The 16,385-nt window shown below is 47.6% G+C and overlaps 1 protein-coding gene across 5 annotated transcripts in view; it reads right to left on the bottom strand.

Annotated features, from left to right (window-relative positions):
• Positions 1 to 11,117, bottom strand: part of LOC126541293 (uncharacterized) — a 115,153-nt gene extending 104,036 nt beyond the window's left edge. For 3 of the 5 annotated variants that reach the window (XM_050188007.3, XM_072286527.1, XM_050188010.3), the window contains exon 1: positions 10,536 to 11,116. In XM_050188007.3, the coding sequence (XP_050043964.2) occupies positions 10,536 to 10,734 (199 nt within the window). In that variant the 5' untranslated portion in view covers positions 10,735 to 11,116. Of the gene's footprint in view, positions 1 to 10,535 lie in introns of all 5 variants that reach the window. The other 2 variants (XM_072286526.1, XM_072286528.1) reach the window with 1 other exon arrangement.
• Positions 11,118 to 16,385: the final 5,268 nt, after the last annotated feature.

The following is a 16,385-nucleotide window of genomic DNA, read 5'->3' as shown; positions in this document are numbered from 1 at the left end:
TGCGAACAACAAATGAAAACAGCCGAACATAACTTAAGTGGCCTAACTACACGAACAGCATGTTTCCAATCTATCGCAGTGGCGTACTTATCGCACGTATTGGTGCCACTGAACAATCTGGTCAACTTCACAAGTACGTAATCACAAGCGCACTAGCCTTGTGGTCACTAAACAGAACGCGTACTTGCGTTGTAGGCAAACTTTTCATTTACGCTTACTCACGTTTCTTCCCTGAAAGTCCTACAGGACACGTGACTTAAACGAACAATTAAACTTGCGGGACTTACACACTCCGCAGAACCTAAAATAATGCGTCTTCTAATAACTCGTTCCACGCATACTTTTCAGAGAAGTCAGAATACGGCTGCCCTCAACACACGAGCAACCCAGTCATAAATCTGCTTCCTTCCGTCCACACCGGACACGCGCTAATGGAACTAAGAACGCTTCTCGGTGCAAATCATGCACTCACTGAAAACCTACGCGGTTAAGCTTAGAAAATAAAAAAAACGCTTATAAAAAAAAGAAGGTTAACTAAAACACACGCGCGTTACCATAGGCCTCTCTCAGGTAACCTTGACCCTCAGGTTACTCACACACACAAAAAAAAGAAAGCCTATTTACTCATTAACTAACACTCGCGAGACTACATATTTACATAAACCTCATCTTTCAGATCTCCAGCTTCTCTAACGAAAACACAAACAAAGCTCAAACCTTACATATTGAAAGAAATCCTAGTCTCAATTCGCGAAAACTTTCCGATGCTCAAAATAAAAAACAAAACACTTCATTTCTACGGAAGCGCTCTTGGCCTCGCTTTCCAAGCGCTTATATCTGACTCATACTTTGAGCCGTACCCGAGGTGGTCGCGGTTTGAAAGCTACTCTGGCTGCCGAGGAACAACAAAAGGGCTGACTCACTATCATCTCCCCCAAGACGTTACGGTCTCCTGCCAATTTGCGTCCTGGCGCCCCGCTTTCCTCACAAACTCGATTGACCGCGTCGCTACTCCCCACCTGGTCTCGTCCTGCCACCTTGCGCTTCTTCGAACTGCACGCTGAGCTTTGAAAAGAACTACGGAACGACGAGGAGTTTAACTGCCCCGTGCCCTTTGTCCGCGTCCGTGCAGAACATGCTTCGCGGTCACCCTTTGACCGGTGGCTCGAACGTTTTGGATGCGTCAACATCGTCCGTGACGACCGCACCTTTTTCCTCGCGCCCTGTCCTTTTGGGTTTCTCGCCATCTTTGGCGGCGCTACATAAGTTACCATCTTTCGGTCTTTACCGCGCTTCTTTTCACGGCGCTTTCTCTTTGCACTCGCTTTCATGTCACCTTCTCGTGCCTCGTGCTGGCCGGTACACATTTCGTCGGCCCGGATCGGTCTCTTACCCGCACAGTCTGAGTGATTTACATTTAAATCAACACTCTCTCTGCCTCGACTGGCGGACAGCTCAACCGACTCTGGCACAATGCAGCAGGCTTTACTCGAGTTATGCAACTCGCACTCTTGCGAACTGCCCTCTACTGCATTGCCCAGCTCACGCTGTGCATCGACACACAGCCCGTCGGTCTCGAGCGCTGTCTCACGCGCACAGTCCGAATTATTCCTAATTAAATCATCCATCTCTAGGCTACCTAGACTGGCGGAGAGCCGCACCGATCCCTGAACAATGCAGTTGTTCTCTCGTGAGCTACGGAGCTCGCCACCCCGAGAACTATTCTCAACTGCATCGTCCAGTTCGCACTTCACTTCTGCACGCAGATCTGACTCGACATGGGTGCTCGCGTCTGTCGGGTCAGCAGTACCCTTTTCTTCGCTAGCAACCTCGCTAACATTACAAGCGACGCACACGCGCGGTAACTGTGCCAATTTGTTCGCAGCTGGCCTAGCTGTCTCTACAGTCATATGTTGGCACAGCACCTCGTCGCTCTCCTTGCGGCCTTTAACGGCCTCTGTTGCCACTAAGGCATCGTTAGCAGCTAGCCTTTTCCCTTCACTTATGAATCTGCAGCCAACCTCACAGGCACTACTTTTCTCGTCGGCTCTTGGTGAAAATCTGCTAGACACTTTCTCATTCTTGTGTTCCGTACTGCCTACAGAATTTTCAGACAGCCGCTGCCTCTGTGCCATTAACTGATCACAATACTGTATCTCTTTGATCAGTGCTGCCTTCTCTCTCTCATACTTTTGCTCACGCTCACGCTTACGTTCCTGATACTCACGTTCGCGTTCATTCTCACGTTCGTGACGCTCACACTTAAGAGTAAGTTCTTGAAGCTCACGCTTCCGTTCATTCTCGCGTTCTTGACGCTTACGCTCACTCTTACGTTCACGACGCTCACGCTCCCGTGGTTCTTGTATCACCTCCCAAGCAAGCTCAATGCTTTTGTCATCATTGCCACTATCTTGAATCGCTTTTATGATAGCTGGCGTTTTCATCCGTTCGTCCGCCTCAACTCCCAAGTCGTCGCACACCAACAACAAGTCTAACCTCGTCAACCTTCTAAGATCCATGGCAGCTGCCCCGTCTGGTGGTTAGAACTGTTTTCCTTAATTAATTTGTGCAAATACACAATGCATCAAATTCCCGATTCCCAGAACTATCAAAATGAACACACAACATTTGAGCCTGGCGAATCAAAAGGAAAAAAACCACGCGCTCACTTACGGTTGCAGCACCGTGCCAACCGGTTCATCTGTCCGCTTTTCCCGATTCCTCCGGACTCCCTGGGTCGAAGGCTCGCTCTTCTTCGCTACTCCCAGTTTCTTCGGACCTCTTTCGACGAAGGCTCTCTCTTCTTCGCTCTTCCCGGTTCCTTAGGATCTACATAGCAAGAAAATCAACTGACGCATGCGCCATACAAAACCAAGGCAGTCATTAAAAAACATGAAAATCAGGCTTTGATGGCGCATGCGCGTGTTTATTTTCTTGTCTTTTCGACCCAAATGTTTCCTTAAACTCTCTTGCTAGTCCTAGCATGCGTGGTTGTCTTTTTCTCTCTTGTTGTGTACGCGTCTTCGAAGGCTGGGTTTCGTCGTTTGTTTGTCAAGCTATGTACCAACAGGCCCAGCACCAGACAAACCAGGACGCAACGTCACGTGATAAAACTGTAGCCCGCCAACGTTCGTCCAGCACATCCCATTGTCACGGTGGGTGCTTGTGTCTCGCACCGCGCCCGGCATATTGCGTGCACTCTTTGAACAGGCGGCAGGGAGCCGCAGCCATATCGCACTTTGCAACAAAGATAACTGCGGACGTTGCAAGAAACGAGCGAGGTTGCGCAAGCATATTGGGAGAAGGGCGCACGGAGCGGTTCGCAGAGCAACCGAACACGTGCGCATCGATCAAAACCTTTACCAGGAACCAAACGTACTGTGCCGAGTGCAGCCGACACTTAGATGCCATGTGATGGGCCAACATTTGGAAACAAAGGGGAGAGAAAAGGCGAAGGGAACGGCTTTACGGGGAATGGGCTTGCTCAGGCCAGCAGCGTGGCGTTATACTTCCTCTTAGTTGTTTTACTTCCTCCACGGTTTCAGTCGTTTCAAGGTGCGACCTGTCGTGAGTGAGGAGAGCGTATGCTGGTATATGGCCCTTGAGGCCACTTCAATCCAAGCCGCTGGCGTGGCGAACCAAGCGACGGGTCTGCGTTAGTGGCTAAGCCTCCATCCCTCGAGATCGAGAGCAAGCCAAGCCTCTTGGAGACCGGTGAAACAACGTCAGAACATTGCTACCAAGATAAGTTGAAGCGCAAACCTATACATTATTTACTTCAAGATGGAAAACAAGTCAAGATAAAAAACGCGGCAGGCACAGCATGGGCCTAGCCATAAGTGGGTAGGCTGGGACATTCCAGATCATTCAGGACCATGACGCTGTTTCCGTTGCGTACCAATAACCGAAAGTCTGTGGAACACTAAGTCACAAACCACTGCTTCTGCGGTAAAGAGCTCGCGTATTCGGCTTTAGGTGCACCTTGAATACTCCAGACGATCAAAATGACTTGACAGTCACAACTATTGCGTCTCGCATGGTCCGTGAGTTGGCTTGGGACGTTGAACTAGACAATCTAATTTTAATGCAACACAGCCGTTTCTTGCAACAGTAACCCACGACTCACGACTGATTGCCGATTAGCTCGTGATATTACAGTTGCACCCTGTTATATACTCTCTTGAAAGGATAGTGATTGTGAAATTCAGTCACACTTGTTATCATCATCATCTTTTGTCATTATTCTTTTAAGTCCGTTCCTTTTGTCTCCTGTGCAGAATGGCAGGGCAGAGTGTACTAGCGTAAACCGACCTCCCTGGCTTTTCTCTAAAAATTATCTGTCTCAGACATACTCTTCTGTGACAATAACTTCATTTATGGCAAGTGCAAGCAATTGTACTCTTTTTCATGCAATTACATGTTGTTACAAATAAAACTTACATTTATGATACCTTGCGGAAGCGTTCATGAGGGGCCAAATCATTGAGTCACCCGTATGAGGACACGGGCCTAGTTCCGCTTACACTTGATCGACTGATGCACGGATATGCTGTGGAAAGCAGTCATGACATTTTGTAATGGTTACATAGCTTTTATTTTTTTTATTTAGATTGGTTCACAAACTCTTTGGGGCCGCAGTGGCTGGAAGACTCGGTTCATATGTAGTCTCTCTCTCTCTGTTTCAGGTGCGCACGCCGGCCACACTAGTGCGCGATAAAGTGCACAGAGTGCTAAAGGGTCAATCTTGAGCACTTAAATCATTATTTCTGAGCTACAGGAGCGAGCGCATTCACCTGCCCAGAACATCGAAGACGACAGGTGCACTATAAGTGCGCCTGAGAAGCAGATTAAGCGCTGCGGCCGACAGCAAGAAGTGGTGACAAGTTTCGGGGTCCCCGTCAGTGTCGCGACCGTGGCTGTGCTGTCAGGCGATTCGAAGAAGGCGAACACAAGTGCTTGATACGAGTCTCAGACGACGAAATTCATCGCACGGGCTCAACTCAGGCTTAATAGCGCGACATGTCAACGCAAGGCTGATAAGGCCGGTTCCCGGGAGTGACTGAAGGCGCAGCACAACGCGAAGACCCGAGTAGCGGCGCGAGGCTTCAAAGTACGCTGGACAAGAGCGACATAGCAAGCGCCGAACGCGAGGTCAAGCGTATGCGTTGCGCTAGAGGGCCGCTGAGTGCTTTCAAGCGGTAAAGGCCGTTTAACAACTACAGCGCGAGACCTACAAGTGAGCCGACACCACAGAAAGTTACAACGCGAGCACTCATTAGTCGTTGATCGAATTTAACGATATTTCTTCGATAGTAAGCATACTCGTAGTTATTCGGTGATCAGTCATAGCTCTTCCTTAGTAAATTAATACTTGTTCGTGTAAGCAATGTTCTGATACTCATTGAGCAAATATGTGCGTGCATGACCTATAGATATTTTCTGTATTGGACAAGGTACTATAGTACCTTGTCCAATAGCCACATAGGCGATTGGTGTAAGTATTAATGCATTAGCATTAGGAATAGTGAAGTGGAAAAAAAGTGCATGTGCGCGATGTGTTCGAAGCGGAACCGACCTTGAAAAAGGTCGGTCCATGACCGAAACTGTTGGGCAAATAAACCAATGATAACCGCGAGGTTGTGCTTCACGCACACACACACACACGTACACACGCACACACACACACACACACACACACACACACACACACACACACACACACACACACACACACACACACACACACAGAGAGAGATAAAGAAAGAGAGAGAGAGGGAGAACGTGTGTCGAATGAACTCCTGAACAACACTTCGCAATGTGGTGAACGCGGTTTAAATCATGAATTCGTGAGCTCAAAGAAGTGCAGCGCAATGGTATCGCACCATCTCTCGCATTTACCGCTAAATCCCCATTGAATTTTTTCGCGATCATTTCCTGAATTGTTTAAATAAAGCCAATTTTTAATTGACCGATTTAAAGTGAAGCCAATGGCGATTTAGCAGAAAATGGGAGAGAAGTAGGTTAGCATTACGTCGCACCTCTTCGAAGTCATGTCACGTACCGCACAAGAGTGACAGACTGTAACCAACGATGTGTGTTCCGTGTTATGTGCCCTCTATCTCTTCTCCCCATCTTTCATCCCCCCCATCCCGCTCCCATGTGTAGGGTAGCAAACCGGTTAGGCTAAACTGGTTAACCTCCCTGCCTTCCTTCTCCACTTTTGCCTTCCTTCCTTCCTTTGAAGTCCCGGATCTATGAATTAAACCATGCTCACCATATTGCGAAGTGTTGTTGAGCCGCTCACTAGGCATAATATCCTGCCTTTCCGAGGTACGATGCGCCCCGGATGGTAATCCGGAACAAACACGAACACTTTACACTTCCGACACTCAATAAAAAATGATGCTTTGGTTCATGGCAGTTAACGTTCCGAAGCAAGACTGGGGCATGAGAGACGCCGTAACGGAGGGCTACGGATTAATTTTAACGTCCTAGGTTTTTTTTAACGTGCTTCTAAGCCTAAGCCCCAAGTAAACGAGCGTTTCTGCATCCCGCTTCCGAACGAGGCCAGCACTGCCGGTAATCCAACTTGCGGCCGTGTGCTCAGCTGGAAACCGCCATAGCCATGAGTTACCACGGCTGGTTACTGTGATAATTACATATAAAACCCCGGATACCACGTGGTGCACACTACGCTATACGTGTACTAGAAGAGACAGCTGAAAACCGAACTTGGGGTTTGTTGACGACCTCTGCCAGCCGACGAGTTGCCGGCGGAGTTTCCGTGCAGGAGTGTTTGTCGGACACAGAAGCAGTCCATGTCGCATAAACTGCTCGAGGTTGCCCTGGGACGACAGCTTTGTCGCCACCCAAAGGATAATCTTCCTTCTCCCGAATCTTTGCAAATCCGTGCTCTTCAAACAAGCAAAGCTGCTCCTTTAAAGTGGGCATAGGGTGCGCCTTGATCAGAAATCGAGTCATCAATGTGCTCGAGTAGCTGAACAATGTTAAAAGCGCTGTCGAAATCCACGCTCCAGCTACGGTTGCCTCTGAATAACGAAAAGCGATCTCGAAACTATGCCTTTGCGACCTGCATGCGCCAGAAGTGATAACGGAGCCGGAAATACATCACTGCTGTCAGGTTTTAGACATAATCGTTTCTTACTTTGTTGCTGACATCGACATGACCTGCGCTATAAACACGAGCACGAAGCACGATTTGAGCATAGAAAGAAAATCGCTGTATTGCTATAAAACTTCGGCAGGAGCCATCAATGCTATAATTAAGTTCGCCATTCCAAGCGGGCCCATTTTTTAGCCTTTATGTGTAATAGTTCTTATTTATTTTGGTGTTAACATCACGATTCACCATAATTCGGCAGTAATTGACTTCAGAAGAATTCAAGCGCAAGCCGATGAAGTTTCGTCCGGCTACATTGAGGGACTAGTACTTCTGGCAGAAATAATTATGGTGTCGCTGATTTGACGCATCACCTAGTCATTAGCCCACAGGATGGGCTGTGGAACATTCACTGCATATTCCCTTGTCCAGTGCTTCGTTTCAATTTTCAATGTGTACGCTGAAAGCTTTAAAGCGCACTGCGTGTTTATTTAAAGCGACTGCTGTACTATATAGTTAAAGTTAAATGCGCCCTTCCTGCCTCCTTGTTCTTTTTTTTTTCGTTAATGAAGTGTTTTCTTTTTCTACAAGCGCTGTAAATGTCACAAATGGGTTGACTATAGCTTTTCTGCTGCGAGGACCCCATCTACGTTCATCGGAGTCAGTGAGCGGTCACGTACGCTGTGACTATGGGATTTTTCGTTAAGGTTTTGTCGATAAGTCTATAAGTCCTGCCGAAATACTGCGTGGGGTCTCGGATCTGGTTACGGCTATTCTAGCGTAGCCTGAAATAATGTGAACCCAGCATTTGAGCGTTCTCACCAACAAAACGGTGCATCACAGTGAGCAGTTGTAAGAGCCGACTATTTAATGGCCATACCGTGCGTGTGTTATAAAGTGATTGCGCAAAAAAGAGAGAATAATAACAATAATAATAATGCTAAATTCCCTGATATACTAAAAAAGCACAAGAAGATGGGAGTATGCTGCCAGTGGTACACCCTATTGGTTCTCACGGCAAAACAACCGATGGCACTCAGGCTTCAATTACACGCAACTACCGAGAAAAGAAATTGCTAGTCGCCTGTTCTCAGGCAAAAGGTCGCTTCACTGTATATCAATCTTTCGTAATATATATTACTATAGACTGCTCACCGCTACAGGCTGACTACTTTTGATATGTTCACGTCAAGAACAAAAGCCAAAACAAACCAAACTAGACATTACGACTACTTTCGATGCCTGCAGCGCAGCGAGCGATGGTAACATAGAAGTGCATCGTCTTTTCTTGCCACATGTCTCGCTCATGGCAGCGTATTTCTCACTGGTAAGAAAAATCATCAATAGCTGAAACTCCTTTTATAAACACTTTATGAATGAAACTGAAAAGGAGTAGCAAATGAATTATAATAATGATTGACATAGTCTCATAAATTTGTGGGTTATAACAGACCTGTGCCTAACATCTGCACAGCGATGTAGGCGCCGAGTACTAATTAACGCAGTGCCCTTCATATGTAGAGGAGGCCATGTACGAATTGTAGGTGTGACGCCATCTTGCCGATGCAATGTAGACGTAGCAGCGCCTGCTATGCGACTACACGTGAACAGGCTAACACATGCAATACAAGGAAGTTATTTCGCACACAAAGTCAGCATTGAGGAAGGCTGTAAAACTGAAAGCTGCAAAAGCCTCTCGCATTCCGTGTACACTACAAGGAAATACGAAGCTCTTCTGCTCTTCATTCAACTTGTTCCAGCAACTTTCTAGTGGTGTTCCCACAAGGATTAGCTTATCTTCTGCAAATATGGGCCCCCGAAGAAGTGTACAGCCTAAACTAGCGCTGGAAACTTCGACGTGATTCCTTACTGCTACTTACTACTGCTTACTTACTACTTACTAGTACTTACTGCTTGGCAAGAAACGTACCCGCGGTACGTTTCTTGCCAAACTGCGGCTAACGTTCATCCAATGCATGGTAATTTTACATCAACTCACAAGGTTAAGTAGATTCGCTGTGCAATACAATGAATTTAGGCAACCAGTTGTAAGGAATAGCACATTCCTCGCTGTACAAGGATGTAATAATATATTCGGACGCTTTCCCGACTCGAGACGCGCCAGAACCCGGCAAAAGGCATGCGGCCGTCACTGAGTGCGAGACGGTCAATTAAGCGGGTAACGAACTGCAGCTTCACCAAGTTCAAGGCTCGGTGGTGGCACTATCCACGCGGTCCATTCGCGATAGCAACATTCAGCGTTCCCGGGCGGCGTGTGACTCAATAAATTGCATTAGGCTGCAATGGACGCGCTAGCAGAAAAAGACAGGCACCCTACGTACGTGTCTAAATTAGAGAATAGGCTTCGCGGCTTTAAAACTCTCCTCACACGCGCCTTGTCCGAGTGCTTCAGAAAACCACTGGATGTACGCAACACCAAGTCGAGCGAAAGCTACGAAGTTTATTCACAATAGTCAACAAATGCTTGCACGCTGTTTGAATTGGACATTGCAAAGCAAGAAATATTGCAAGTAGGACAGTATGACAAAATCTTCAAGCGGTGAAATCTTCACGTGATGAAAAAAAGTCCGCACTAGAGAGTCATGTCAAGCGTTCTAGAAACATGTTCTACCGCTCAAATAGGACGATTACTGTTCATCAACAATGTTTGCAACTTCGATCCGCGGCTACTGCTATACAAACTATTAGTTTCTTTTACTTCGTAGTATTGGTGTAATTCCGTTCCAGGAATTCAATGCGAGAGATGACAACTTGCTCCCCGTTTTAATATCCAGCCTGCCCGTGACTAACGGGATGTCGAGTCTACATTAATGCGCAACCCTGAAGTTATATTTAGGTGCACTAAAGGAGCAGCAGCTCTAGACGATTGCTCGAAAGTGTGCAGGAATGCAGTACGGCACTCTGTCATCTTACTCCTTCTCGCGCTTGTGCATTTATAGGAGCTGCCATGCCGCTAAGGCTAGCTGTGAACCGGTTTTACAATGTGCTTGCACAAGCAGATAACTAGATAACTAGGCGGTCCACGCCCTAATGTTGTTCATCCCTTGCCTCAAACTACGACTTGAGGACCTGCGGTTATCAAAGCAAACAACTGATTTCAGCTTACATACGACAGTAATGAGGTGCCCGGCAGCTGACTCAATGCTTTCGAAGCCAACAGAGACCACGAAGCATGGCGTCAGCTGTTTTCAAGCGAGTGGTGGCCACCTCTCTAAACGTCAACCTTCTGGCTTAGGCTGCAGCTAGCCGAGTGTCATGCAGGAGCTAACGATACTAGAATTTTTACGGACGGTGGTGGTAAACCGCCCAAGGCTTACACAGCGGCGCGTGGCAGTGAGACATGAGTGAGCGTCAGAGATAACCGCAGCATACAGGATGCTCAGCAACTACCTACCTTCTCTTTCGTCGGAAGCTTGCCTCCGAACGTGTGTCCTGGGCACTGCACTAGCCGCCGCCGGCTCGAACGCGCACAGCAACACTACCGCGCACAGCGTGACAGCCAAGGCGAGCACCGAACCACGGCGTCCGATTCGCACAGGCAGGCACAACGAAAGCTGTCGAACGGAGCCGCCGGACGCACCTCGCGCACACATGTCGTCCTTGCGGTCGAACGTCGATTTCGCCACCCACACGAATCACCGTTCACAAAATAAAAACGAAGTCCTAGCTCTCTCGCGCGCGCTTTCGTCCTGTGGGTGGCCCACGGCTTGTTCCTCTTCAGGTGAGAAACGATGGTTCTCACTTCCCACTCGACTCTCTCTTCGCGATCCGCGGTCACGTCATCGGCCACAGCCGCGTCGCGACGACGACCAGGCTGTGTTCGGCAGTTCTCGCTGGCAGGCGTCTTACGGCATGGCACATGGGCGAACCGGTGTGCCCGGCGGAGCGGTGACGACGACTGAGAAGCGCGAGCGCGAGCGAGTGAGCATTCTACGGTCGCCGGCGGGGGTTCTTCCTTTCTCGAGAGCAAGCAGACGAGAGAACGCTATAGGTGTGCGCGAGCGCGCGCGAGGGCAACCGTTGCCACACGCCCTCGCCCTCTCCGCGACCCTCGGTGTCGCGGCGACTCTCCCACCTTGAGCACATCGCGCTCTTGTGCTGTTGGCTCACGCTCAGGTGCCTAGATAAGTTATCGGCGCTTGCAGTTACGTGCGAGCGAAACCTCGCGTGTTCCCTCTTTCGTTGAACGGCTTGGTTCGCGATCAGTACGGACGGCAGCATGGTCGTGTGTTTAAACGAAGCTTCCGAATTCCCCCCCCCCCCCCCCCCCCTCCAGAAACCATGTACTTCTTGTTTTACCAAAAATTTTATTATGCTTGCTAGATTACCCGCTGGAGCCTTGATGTTATAGAGGCCCTCTAGCATACGGATACGTTATCACGGAAGGGCCACATTGAACCGAGGTGTATCAGTGTAATTTAATATTGAGGAATTATTATTGTCAAAAGCATTTGATTTGAGCTTTGCCTGTCAGGTGTTAGGTAGGGGAAAAAAAGAAAGAAAAGCGAGAAGAGTTAGACGGAGAGGGTTCCTTCCTCCGGAACGCTCACGGAAAATTTGGCTCGCCTCCTTAATCTGATGCAAACTGATGCAGCGCGTTATCTATCCCCATATCTACAGACCTCTGGGCCGTCGGCCCACAAAGCTATGAAGACACTTTTGTGTTTCTTGAGGGCGACTGGCCTATGTGAACGCCTTTGACTCGCTCAAGCCCTCCGCGTGCGTGCGCGAGCTCCCCGCGGCTTTCCTTCCCCTCCCCTCCCTCTGTTTATCTTCTATTTCTCTTCCCTTTTTCCCCTCCCCTAGAGTAAGGTAGCCAACCAGACGCATTTCTGGTTGACATCCCTGCCTTTCCTCTTTATTTCCTCGTCCTCCTCCTCCTACAGACCTCTTGAACCCAGTAGTTTTTTTTTTTCTTACTGAGCACAGTTTCAAAAAAAAAAAAAAGAAAGGTTTCCCGGTGACAAACAGCTGGTGAAATTCTCAACGGAACCACCACGCTTATAAGAACAACGATCCGCAAACTGACTGAATCTTACTGGACTCTTTAGGATCATTGAGCCGTGTCGCTACCTCTGCCCTTAAAATAGATTCTGTAATACAAGTTATCGTACATCCGCAACTTTTTATCATTTTGCACACAGTTCACCCTCGTGAACAGCTTTTTCTTACTCCATTATGACGTCGCAGCTGGCGTGCTTCAGAGCAGTGACCTTAAGTCCTTTAGTCCTTTTCATCCGTGTAAACCACCTGCCAACTAATATTTGATTCCATGAGTTCCTTTTTCTTTTTTATTGCGTCGTTTGCTGTGACGTAATGGGTATACTGAGGACCTATAGCCTTACAAAATGACAAAAATTCCAAAATTGTTGCAATTTCTGCAAGACCACTATGAACTTATCGAAATATGAAATGATATTATCACTTACTTGATAACGTTCTTTCTTGTTACATTAACAACACACAAGTCAGCAGGACCACGAGCTATACTTACCTTGGTATCCAGCTCACAGTCACCTTATCAAGGTTATTTGACTATTTAGGCTGAAACACCATACTTTTAAATATAGAGAATATTTATTAATCATGATCAGTTCAAAATACCGATACACATATACACCGAGGCATCGAAATTATTTTGGATACATGCACTCGACCTCCGACAATGCGCATTTACATCCGCAGAATAACGCGCTTATGTTCGTTCACATCTTGAGTTTATTTCAGCGAAGTCATCACCTTACCAAATGTTCTTCTCAAGCATGACCAAATCAAATAAAGATAGAGTGGATCATTTGCTCTCAAACACTGAAATACGAGTATTTGTAACCACCATACCAAGAACACCTTAACCGGGTATGGGTGCCGGGCATGGCATCCGGTGATTTCGTGTTACCTGCATGATTGCACTGTTGTTGCTTTTCTTCTTACTCTTCATGAAAAGTGAAATAATGTTGCAAGATCGCCTATTTTTTAAATATGTACTTTTTCACATATTTCTGCACAAACTGTGTGGACACGCGCATTAAAAATCCCTTGACGGTTCAGTATTGTCCCTTTCTGTATGCTACGCTTGCATACATTCAAAGCCTCCTAACATTTGGTGTATTTGCTGCAGCAAGCTCGATTGTGCTTGCAAGTAGCAAAATAAAGCGGAAAAGTCGAACAGACCTATGTGGATTTCTTCCTGAGTAAGCTCACGCTATCACGCACAGAAATATATCTAAGCTAGTAGGTACGTCGTCCCCGCTCCTGCCGGAAACAGCTAAGCTCTCGTTAAAGCCGGTTCCGCACTTACTCCACTCTGAAGCGCATATTCAGGAACGCTTATGCTTTCAGTTAGACTATGTTACCCTGCGCTGTATCATTGTGAAATGACCGCTCTGACACTATCGCCTTCACTGAGTATCGCGACGCATTTCATCGCCATGTCGATCAAGTTCAACGCGTGGATGAGTCGTCTCTATCCATCGGCTCCTAGCCATCGGATCAAGTTTGTCTTCATGCCTGACCATTATTTGCCCATAGTGTCGTGAATTCTATACAGACTGTATGCAGTGTTGATAGACATATAGTGAAACGTGGAATGGCCCCGCTGAAAAGCATGACACTTTGCTCCTGCGAGGACACTGCGTACTTTCCAGGGAGGTGTTCTGATTCCTTCTCGAATTCCTACGCGATACAGAGGTGGAGTGTGAATAATTAGCTGTGTATTCGGGCTAGTGGGGCGAGGTGATATTAATGCACGCAGCATGCTGTGCTCGCCGTTGAAATCCGTCGCCGCCGTCGCTGGCGCTCCTTGTATGCACATGACGTGTTGAGATTGTGCCACATTTGATAAGCAGAGCTTGGGCGGAGCGATTGCCGGTAGCTTTTGCAAGGCTAGGTCTTCCAGCAGGAAGCGGTACTCCTCCTCCTCCTCCTCCTCCTGCTGCTGCTGTCTTCATGTGCTCCAATTTACAGCTTGCTTTCTTCTTCTTGCTCTCGTCGTCATTGACGAATCATGTCTTTTTCTCCTTCTAGAAAGAGGCGTGTGTACTACGTTTACATTTATAAGTGTTTAATATACTGAACTACTTTCTTTTCCTGTTTGCTCAACTAACAATACACTGCTAGTGCCTTAGTTTTGTATAACACCTGATAGTCGAGAGAAATTGTCATCCTCTACTGCATAATGCTTGTAACACCTCTCAGACAACTCTCCACCTCTTTCATTCACCGCTGTTTATAGCCCAGGAGGCAATACCAACCGAGGAATAAAAAAGACGCACTCGATGCCCGCTCAAGCAGCCCCGTACATTTTTGGGTGCGCAGCTTTCAAAAAGGGCTCAATTCATCAGTGGCCTTGATTCGGTTATTGCACGAACGGCCCAACGTTCCTTATTTTCTATCCATCTTGCTAAAGTGCGACCGCTTACTTTCTTGTCTCAATGAGGAGTTAAGCCTGTTTCTTAAACGCAAAGAGCAAGGCATCCTCTATAGAAGCTTCTAGCACTATTTCAGTGTCAGAGATAGGGGCAGCGTCGTGCCGGATTGGGCAAGTAATAGTGCGGGTGTCACAAGGCTTAGTTGTTATTGTTTCTCCTTTAACTTCGCTGCTCAATGGTTATAGCACACGAATGCCACTGCCGGGCCGTGCTGCAGAGGACTAAGAACAATTCTTCCCACCTTGCCCTGCCGACCATCGGCCGAGAAGGTGCGACCCTATGCCCAATTTCAGCATCATGTGTCGACGGGTCCTCGCCGATTATGTGCTGAAGAAAAGCAATACACGCAACCACCAGCGTCAGTGCACCAAATTAGAAAGTTCTGTATTCAGTACGATAAAAAATGTAAAACTTGCACGTGCTGTTGCCATGTTATGTGCTCTTCTGCAGTTGATTTGCGGAAGTGACCGCTCTATTTTTTAAAGCATAGATAAAAATGCTTCGAGCAGAAGACGTATTCCAGTCGGTGGGATCCTTTAATTTCGCACATAATCAAAATTGTTCGCGTTCTATACTGTACTTATTCCAAACAAAAACGTCATGACACACGAAATCTATGCAGATTTACACAAGTCATCTGAATCTGATACCAGTGAGCAGCTGAGCTGAGTGAGCTGAGTGAGCAGGTGCCCCTCAGAATGGTCACCACCGCCTTAAGTAGATGCGTATATTTAGCGCCTTTTGAGTTGGCGGCTCATACCCGCTCTGGGAGATTGGCCAAGAACCAGGTCTTTCAAAATAAAATACATGTAAAATAATCAAGCGCAACTTCTCCTTTATCTTGCACAAAGGGTCGTCTTAGTCCAACAATGGTTTGTCTAACCGAACATTTGCGCAGACGCCACCAATCTCAGAGTCATCGTGACAGCACAGTATTTCGGCAGCGCAATATTTCGGCGATAGCTCAATGGTGAACGCGCCAGGCTCCAAACTGCAAATTGTCACATAGCTATAGTCTTGTTTTTGCACGCCATGCAAGGGTGGTGAAGCTGAAGGTGAGCAGGAGTGGTCTGGTTAGACGGACATACTTACGACGACGGCGCCATTACAATGACGGCCAAACGTATAAGGATGGCACACAGCAAACCCAGTTTCGAGCTCTCGACTGCCCTCGCTGTAAAACAAAGAAATTGAAAAATCGTTCCCACATTATTGATTGTTTACAGTAAGAGGGCGTGGTTTCAGGGCCGTGGTTCTGCTGAGCCAGCCGGCCAGACGACGTTCCCACTCCAGGCAGACAAACAGAAAACATCCCATTTACTGCGGCACGTCCAAGCGCTAACTGCTACTGCTGCCTGCGCATTTCCTCTGGCAGGCCCTCCCATGTGCCACGGGCGCGTGACCCGGAGCACCACGACAATATCACAGTGCCCAACACGGCCCCTCGTCAACACCACCCCAGTCAAACGGTCAAGCTTTGCGGAAGAAAATTAACCACGGCAGGTCACTTAACATTGGGCATTTGCATCCTATACCATCTTTCCACTGCTACCTGTCGCCGATGGTCGCACTGTAGGAAATCCGGGCCAGTCGAGCTTTTCTGCTTTTATCCTGGTTTCCGTGTATAGTGTATATGTATTATATATACAAAAAAAGTATTGTACATTCTGAGATATATGTTGGGAGTTGGGGTTGAGGTTACACAATACATCGCAAGGCTGCTCGACCAAAAATAGTGGTGCAAGGCTGCTTTCGGTAATCTTGCCGCTCACCCTATATTAACTGTCGCTATAGTGACCCTAATCTTTGCTTCCGAT

The sequence above is a fragment of the Dermacentor andersoni genome, chromosome 2 (genome assembly GCF_023375885.2).
Source record: "Dermacentor andersoni chromosome 2, qqDerAnde1_hic_scaffold, whole genome shotgun sequence".
In the NCBI taxonomy this organism is placed as follows: Eukaryota; Metazoa; Arthropoda; class Arachnida; order Ixodida; family Ixodidae; genus Dermacentor; species Dermacentor andersoni.
This window is presented reverse-complemented; position numbering and strand designations above follow the sequence as displayed.